The sequence below is a fragment of the Manis pentadactyla genome, chromosome 1 (assembly GCF_030020395.1).
Source record: "Manis pentadactyla isolate mManPen7 chromosome 1, mManPen7.hap1, whole genome shotgun sequence".
NCBI classification, from domain to species: domain Eukaryota; kingdom Metazoa; phylum Chordata; class Mammalia; order Pholidota; family Manidae; genus Manis; species Manis pentadactyla.
This window is the reverse complement of record NC_080019.1, coordinates 235667798-235676022: the sequence shown is the minus strand read 5'-3', so window position 1 is coordinate 235676022 and position 8225 is coordinate 235667798. Positions and strand designations below refer to the sequence as shown.

The following is an 8225-nucleotide window of genomic DNA, read 5'->3' as shown; positions in this document are numbered from 1 at the left end:
CTTCCCAGCCTCTCTGGAACAGTCCGAAGCCTGTGACACCACACTATCCGGAACTGTCCCTGGACATCTTGCCTCGTTCCACTCTCTCTATACCCCTGCTTACCTGCAGAGCTGGCCTTTGTCACACCTGTCGGCATCTTCCTTTTTCCATCCTCAGCCTATCTGAGCAGGTCACCACGCTGAAAGTAGCCACCCAGGGTGAGGTGGGCTGGGTGGGGTAGCAGGAAAGCCCTGGCATCTGCACCCCACCTCCTCACTCTCCAGGGGCCGTCTTTATGTTGCCCATCCTGCAGATGATCCGTGCAGGTGCAGCTCCCAGGGCCCTGCATCTCTTCATTCTCCCAAGCTTTGCCTTCCAGTGAACCTGCAGTGTGTTGGCTCTGACTGGGCCTTTTCCTGCTGGGATAAATTTTCTTCTGATTCCATTTTCTCTCTGGTCTTCTACAAGTGTTTGAGAGCACAGACCAGACATGAAGTGCATGTGTGTGCATCCATTAGTTCTATTTTGGCATGTGGACTGATTCTCCTCCCCTCACCCTGCCTTCTTCCAAAGTGACCACCACATGCTAACGTCACCCTGAAGAAGGAAGCAGATAACTTTAGCAAGTGAATTTTAGGGGCTGGGAAGTTCTTCAGGGTGTCCAGGTCCATCCTGCCCTTGGCTGGAGCAGCCTGGGCCCATGGGAGAACGGTACAGGCACACCACACAGCTGCTCTGCAGAGACCGAGAGATTTGCTCATTCACTTGTCATGAAGTCGAGCCTAGTGAATTGTCCAAGGTGACTGTACTCGGCTCAGCTGAGACACCTCCCCCAGGAGGAGCTCTGGGCATAACTCCAAGCACCCTCACTGTGAACTTATCAAGTCAGCAGCCTGAATGTGGCGATGTAGGAGCTACAGCGAAGCTCCTTCTAGGGCCCTGAGCCTCATGGCTGGAGAATCCTCGGAAGCGTAGTTGAGGGAAATGCTGAGAGTCGCATGGAGAACCCAGCCCATCCATTGCCCCTGAGGCTGCTGAAGGCCAGCCCGGGGGACAGGGCAAGCCAGATACTGTCCTGCTGTTGAGACGCCCACCCTCTAGGTCAAGAGGAAGGAAGCGACCCCTGGGGAAAAAACAGACTAAAAGTGGGAGACTGAGTCAGAGGCCCAGAGGCCAGCACCGCCCCATGGCGGGCAGGAACCCCTGCTGAATGCCAAGGTGGGTGAGGACAGGGCCGATGTGTTCCGGGGATGCTTCTCAGAGGCTGCAGAGCAGAGTTTAAAAGGAGAGCAGGGGAACCACTGACACCCACTCCCAGGTCCTCCTGGGTCCACTGCACTGTGTCCTTTGTCGCCAAGGTAGCAGAGACCCTGGAGGTCCGCTGACAGCCAGGAATCCACTCTGAGGAGGGCGGCTCCCCAGCCCCACTGGCCGGATAGGGCTAATTGCCCCCTCTGGAACCAGGGGCATGTCGATCTGAATCTGTGGAAAGCCATAGCTCTTGTGGCTTCTATGAAAAAAGAAAACAAACATCCTCTGTCCCCCACCTTCAAGTAGCCCAGCCCGCACTGGCCAGAAGAGTCCGGGTCAGGTTGCCGGCCTGCCCATAGTGCCTGTGTGTGTGGTCTTCCACAGGAGGAGTGGTGTGGCACAGAACACCCAACCTCCAGACCACCTACTAGACAGACAACTAATAAAAAAGTTGGTCGTGTGTGTGCTAGGCACTTTCCTCGGGTTTTACCTACCTAGCCCCTCCCCCTCAACGAGGGGCTAGCACTGTAACTGCAGACTAGGAGATGGAGGCTTGGCCAGCCCGAGTCAGGTGCCAAGGTGCCGCCGGGAAGGGGCAGGGCTGTGACAGGGCTCTGTGTGGAGCCTAGGTGTGCACACACAGTCACCACACACTCACAAAGGCGACTGAAACACAGGAGGAAAATCAGGGAGGGCCATCATAACGCGAGCAGAGAGTCTGCCACCCCAGGCAGGCAGAATCGGGCACTCAGCGGGTCCGGGCTTCATGGAAGCCCTGCCCCGGAGGTTGGGACAGCTCTGGGCATGGGTACATGGGGGACCCAGTCGAGGGCTGTCCATCTGCCTGGTTGTCCTGTTCGCCGGGATCCCTGAGTTATATTCCAGGTCATGTTAGAACTGCTGACATCCCTTTGATATATTCCTCGTCGCTAGGAGAATGAAACGTGTTCCTAGCAGTTCTTCTACATGACTGATGAGAGCAGGACTGGTTTGGTATAGTGTGGATCTTCTAGAAATAGGCCCCCTCAGGAAAGAAAGCACAGGGCTGAGTGAGAAGCCATGAGACTCACTGTCCTGAGTGACCTACAAACACACAAGTCTGTGACAAAGTGAGGTAACGAATTGATTTGGTGAATTCTGCTTAGTGAAGAGCGAGCCTGCAGCCCCACGCGGACAGTCCCTGGGAGCCCAGCTCCGGGCCTCTCAGAAGTCACAGCCTCTCCAGCACCCCCAGCGCCGGCCCGGGGCCTGCTGAGCCCTGCGGCGGGCATCCGCCAGCCCTGACACGGCCTCCACCTGTCCCGGGACGCGTCCCGAGGCCGCTGTCCCGCGGGACCGGGCCTCAGCGTGCATCGCGGCCGGTGCGCGCGCCGTGCGGACCAAGCCCGCACTCCCCGGCTGTTCTGTGAGACCCTCACGACCCGGGCCCCCAGCGTCCTCAGGGCCCCGTCCCCCGTGACCCTGCGCCTCTGAACCCCCCTGTGCATTTGCCTTTCTGCTTCTGGACACCTTTCCGGGCCACGCCCGGGGCCCCCCTGAGGCCTGGCTCCACGAAGCCCCAGCTGGGGCACCGGGGCTGGGCAGAGGAGCCCCCGCCAGCCACGTCCACGGCAGGAATCTCCAGGCGCTCGGGCCGCGCCCGCCCCACCGCGCGCCGCGGGGCCCTTCGCCCGGCGCCCGACGCCCCCAGCCCGCCGGGTCCAGCCGCACGCGACGCGGGGGCGGCGCCGGCGGCGGCTTCCGGGCGACAGAGTCGCGGGCTTGTGGGCGCGCGCCCGCACGGGCTGGCGGGAGCGCGCGCGGAGGTGGGGCCGCGCACGGGCGGACGCGCGGGCGCATGCGCGGCGGCGGGCGGCGGCGCGAGCCGAGCAGGGAGATGGCGGCGGCGGCGGCGGTGGCGGCGGCGCCGAGCGTGTGAGCGGCAGTCTGGGAGCCGCCGGCGGGCCCAGCGCGTCCCTGACCCGCGGCTCGCCGCCGCCATGGGCAACGAGGCCAGCCTGGAGGGCGGCGCTGGCGACGGGCCGCCGCCGCCCGGAGGCCCCGGCCCGGGTGCGGGCCCCGGCGCAGGGAAGCCGCCTTCAGCACCGGCCGGCGGCGGACAGCTCCCCGCGGCGGGCGCGGCGCGCCCGGGCCCCTCTGGGCCCCCCGGCCCGGGCCCCGGCAGGTAAGCGCGCAGCAGGTGAGCGCGCGGCACGGCGCGGCGTCCGGAGCTCCGCCGAGGCCGGGCCCGGGACCCGCGCCCAGTGTGGACGCGGGGTCGCAGCCGGCCGCGCGCCGAGCCGGCGGGGTTGGCGTGAGCTGGAGATTGCGGGCCCGGCGCTCGCTTTCCAGCCCCCGCTCTGTCAAGGCACGAGAGTGAGCGCAGGGCAGTCGGGGCCTGCAGACCGTGACTCTGTCACGGACCCACTTCGCTTCCCCCGACGCCCGGCCCAGGAGGGGCTTATGTAACCTCAGCCTGGTCCCTGGGCGCTCGGGAGCGGCGGGAGGAAAGCGTCCTCCCCGCCTGCTGGCGTCTGCGAGTGTCCATTGTGTGGGGCCGAGGAAGGAGCACAATGGGAGTGGCTGTCAAGGGAGGTAAGTGTCACCGCGAGGAACAGGGAAATATGGAAATAGTTGAACCAAGAACTTGGTCATGTGCTTTCCTCAGACATTTAGGGACTATAATCATCTTTGGAGGAAGGGAAAATGCGACTGAACCACAGAAGGTACTTATTTGGGTTCAATAATACTAACAGGGTCATGTGCTTTCACCAAGGTTTAGTAAAACACTTTGGGGTGCAGCAAAGATGCTATTGAATCATCCCGCGTCAAGTGTGTTCCCGTTGTCTTACGATTTAGATGACCACTTCAGACCAGTGGAAAAGATGAAGCCCACACGGAATGGTTTCAGCAGAACATATCTGATCAAATGCTGCTAAACCAGCACCTTTAAAATGTATGCCAACTGAGATCCTACAAAAGCCATCATGGGTCTGTGGATGCAGGGGAAGGGACTGCCAGTATGGAACTCGTCAGTAGCCTGAAAACTCAGGGCAGCTACCAGGAGGCGACAAGATAAGATGGAAGGCATTGTCCTTACACCAGATAGGTCTGGGGAGTAGCAGCGGGGGTGCCTCTGGCCCCATGTGTGTCTGCTGAAATGTTGCCTCACCTTTTCTGTGTGGGAGCACACAGACTGCGAGGGAGCATCATTTTTTGTTCTTCAGCTGCCCAACTGTGCCTGTTATACATCTGTTTCCTCAGAAGTCATTTCTTAGACAACTAACCATAACGAACGTCTATTGGTGTGAAACCTGACGCAGACCGGCTAGCCTGGGAGCATCGCTTTTAGAGCGGTACCTGCCCATTTTACATTAGCTGTTACAGGAATGTGGTTGGGTGGCCCACGGTTCTTAGCACTGCAGACATGGTCCATTTTGCTGCGTGTTGGGCTGCTGGTTGAGTTTTAGCTTGGGCGAGGCTTGCCCAGGCTTTATTTAGAGCTCTCTCTCCAACTGAATGGAAACACACCTTGTCAATGGGCGTTCTCTATGTGGGGATTTGACATTGCTCTTCTGGAAGCCAAGCAGGGCCTCTGTTTGTAGTTTATCTGATGTTGCAGAGACAAGCATATGTAATTTTGGAAAGACTTGGGCAGCTCACAGGGACAGGAAGGAAGCTGGTGTCTACTGCTCACATTCCTTTTCAGTGTTTCATTTCTACCCCGCCTTGCAGCCCGCCTCAGGGCAGATCCGCGGACCCCTGTGGGTTAGGGGAATGGCAGGCTCCTGCTGGGTTCACATAATCTTGCTCCTGGCTGTGGTGCTAAGGTCCTACAGCTGTCAGGCTCAGGGGTAAGGTGGCTACTTGTCAACCAAAGCCCAGGACTGGAGGCCCTTAGGAGATGGGGTTTATTGTTCTAGCTGATATTCAGCCTGTCACAGCCCCTTAGCTGAGCTGCACCTCCAGAGTATGTCTCCTTCTGCATCAGCTCCTACCTCCTCTTGCCAGAGCGTCTCAGGCACCTGCTGCCAAATTTAGCATGTTCTGTACTGAGATGCTGCTGTACAGATTGGCCCATCGATGGAGAAGAAGCCCCACGGCATGTGCTTCTGCGCATTCAGGAAAGAGCGGTGGCATAGTTTCCAGCAAGCTTGTGAATTTTGGGGCATTTGGAAACCTCATAGCGGTAGGGGAGGGTCAGGGACAGGCAAAATCATTCTACTAAGCCCATAGAGGGGTGGACTTGAGGTTCTGGGGCGGTGTTTCCTGGCTCTGCCTGTCGCTGTTACCATTGCCATCCTGGCTGAAGCAGTCTTTTCACCCTCACAGAGCTGAGCAGGAATCTGTGGGGGCAGCTCCACCTTGTGTGGCTGAAGAGCCCGGCTGGAGTCTTGTGGGGGCCCTGCCACCACACCCACAGTGCCGCCCTTTGCCTGTGTGAGTGATGTGGCCCTTCGGGTACTGGGGAGTCCCTCAAGGCAGGGCTTCCCGCTGCTGGCGTCAGGGTCACAGGTAGTTTTATAGTTTGTGCCTTTTCCAAGGAGTCCCAGCTTCGGAGCCATATGCCCTGGTCTGGGCTGCATCCTCCTCGAGGGGGGTGCCCTCTCACTCGCTCACTGATTTTATGGAGATGTGTGTGCCCTGCAGTGAGGCACTCCAGCCCGCAGGACTTTACCACACCCGCACGGACACCACGGTCCTACGTGGAACTTTATCAGTGCCTCAGAGCGCACCTGTAAAAGCCGCAGAGGGTCCCGTAGACCAGCAGCAACCTGACTCATCCCTGTCAGCCCCATGGACGTGCGCTTGAGTCAGCCCATCCGGGATCAAGGGCACACACCCTGCAGGGCTCTGTGTGGGGTCTGGAAGGGTAAACGACACTCCCTGTCCTCTGGCACCTCACAATCTGGCTGGTCACACGGCAGGTGGTGGAAGGATCCCGGGAGTGACACTGCAGGCAGCTCGGTGTCTGGGAAGTGACGAATGGCTGGTGCTTCTAGAAGGGCTGTCAGGTGGGGAGAGTGGAGTGGCAGAGCCGGGCTCCAAAAGGAGAAGCCCAAGGTGTGCTGGGGGAAGTGGGGTGGTGAGAGGTGGAGGGAGGGAGCAATGGCCTGAGGAGTGTGAGCACGGGCGAGGGCAGGGCTGGAGCCCAGCGAGCCAGGTGAGGCACCTGTCCCTCCTTACCCACCCAAGTCCCTGGTCTGCTGAGGGCGCCTCTCATCGGTGCCAGCCCACACGCCATGGAGACTTCCTAAGACAAAGGCAGCTGGGCACAAACAGCCTGGCCACTTGTTGGGAGGAGGGGTCGAGGCTTCTCTGGGAACCTCACCCAGAATTCCTTTCTCAGAATGGGTCTGTTATCATTAAATATCAATAAAAAATAGAAATAAAATAAGTGGGTTTGTCCAGCATTACGTCTCTTGGATTAGCTAGATTTCTTATACTGCATTAACAGTCAGGTCCTAGAAGAACTGGGACTAATTTGTAAGGATGCAGTTGCCAGGTGTGGAAATAATGGTCCTTAACCAGTTAGAGAGAATGACCCCCGTGGCTGGGTTCCCACGGAGAACACACCTTGGGGTGTGACCGATCTGAATGGAGATGATGATAAAATCCCACTCAAAGTGGGCAACCAACCATTTTTGCATTTCTTGACAGTGAGAGAGGGGCAGCCTTGATAATATAGCTATTCCCAGCATTAGTGAGACTGATAAGATGCTACCAATTACAAAAAAAGTTATGGAGATTTTATGGGGAGAGAGGCTATCTTTAAAAAAAAAAACTCTTATTACAGAAAATTTCAAAATACATAAAAGTAAGGAGAAAAGCTCACCGACCCCCATGTTCCTGCTGCCCAGCCGCAGCCACCACCCATGCATGGTCGCCAAGTTTGTCTGTCTTCCCCACTTCTCCCCCCAGGGAAGCCCCTTCCTGACGTCCCATGTTTCATCATCAACATTTCAGTGTGTATTTGTAAGAAACAAGGGCTGTGTATGAACCAGGATTGCATCTAAACAGGATGACAGTCCCCTGTCCGTCTCAGCTAGCACGCAGTCAGGGTCCAGATTTTCTGATCATCTCTGTGTCTGTTGTTACAGTTGGCGTGTCTGAGTCGTGACCCACACAGGGCCCGTGCGACACGCTGGCCTGGTGCAGCCGTTGGGGTCCTCTCTCCCTCATACCCCGCGGTTTATGAGCAGAGGAGTGAGCCCGTCATTTGCTCCTGTTCTGGGTTATGCTCCGTGGTACCCCTGTGGTGTCATTTAAGGTGTTCCTCTGTCCCATAGTTTTCCTGTAGACTGGGAATTATATCTAGAAGCAATGCACATTCTAATTTCATTCTTTGGGCCAAGAAATTCTAGCTTTTTAAAAAGAGTTTGTTCTCATGTCAGACACGAAGAGGCTGGGAACTCAGTGAAAGGAGAGCCAGATTTTGGACGTGTTTGGGAGCCAAAGAATGATGCAGTGGGTCACCTGGCTGTTCTTTTTCTAAAGCTGCTCTTTGGCCCTGAGTTTAAGAAGGCATTGTGTTCAGAGCCCTGGGTGTGCCTTCTCAACCCGGCTTTGGGGGGACTCCCTGTGTATGTGAGCAGCAGGCTGCTGAGAGATCGGCTATGGGGCTTCAGGGAGTCCTCTCTCTCCTCAGATGTCCTGCACGTCTGAATGGGGCCCTTCCCCCTGTCAGTGATGGCGGTGGGGAGGGGCAGGCCCTGTGTGTGGCTCTGTCCCCGGGCCTATGGCCCATGTGCATCTCTGGGGCCGACTGGCGGGGTGGACTGTGCGCCGACAGCTCTGGTGTCCGTACTGCACACGCTTGGCGCTCACCCCGTCTATCCTGGCCTTATTTGTCCTCCTGCCTGGGACTCACTTTTTAAAAGGTGGACGGTGGCTGAGACCTGCGTGCCTGCAGCAAGGGCTGAGTGTCACTAGGACTTGAGGCCCTGCTGCTGAGCTGGACTTGGACAGCCCAGCCGCAGGAGGTCAGGCCTCACAGTGGGTTCTGGGCGCTCGG

General features: G+C 58.1%; 1 protein-coding gene across 4 annotated transcripts in view; it reads left to right on the top strand.

The window, feature by feature from the left end:
• The first annotated feature begins 3100 nt into the window (after positions 1-3100).
• BSN (bassoon presynaptic cytomatrix protein) overlaps positions 3101-8225 on the top strand; it is a 61221-nt gene continuing 56096 nt past the window's right edge. For all 4 annotated transcript variants that reach the window (XR_008992291.1, XR_005023189.2, XR_005023191.2 and 1 more), the window contains exon 1: positions 3101-3395. Coding sequence is in view for 1 of the 4 variants with exons in the window: in XM_036877843.2 (XP_036733738.2) it covers positions 3211-3395 (185 nt within the window). In the remaining 3 variants the exon portion in view is untranslated. The remainder of the gene's footprint in view (positions 3396-8225) is intronic.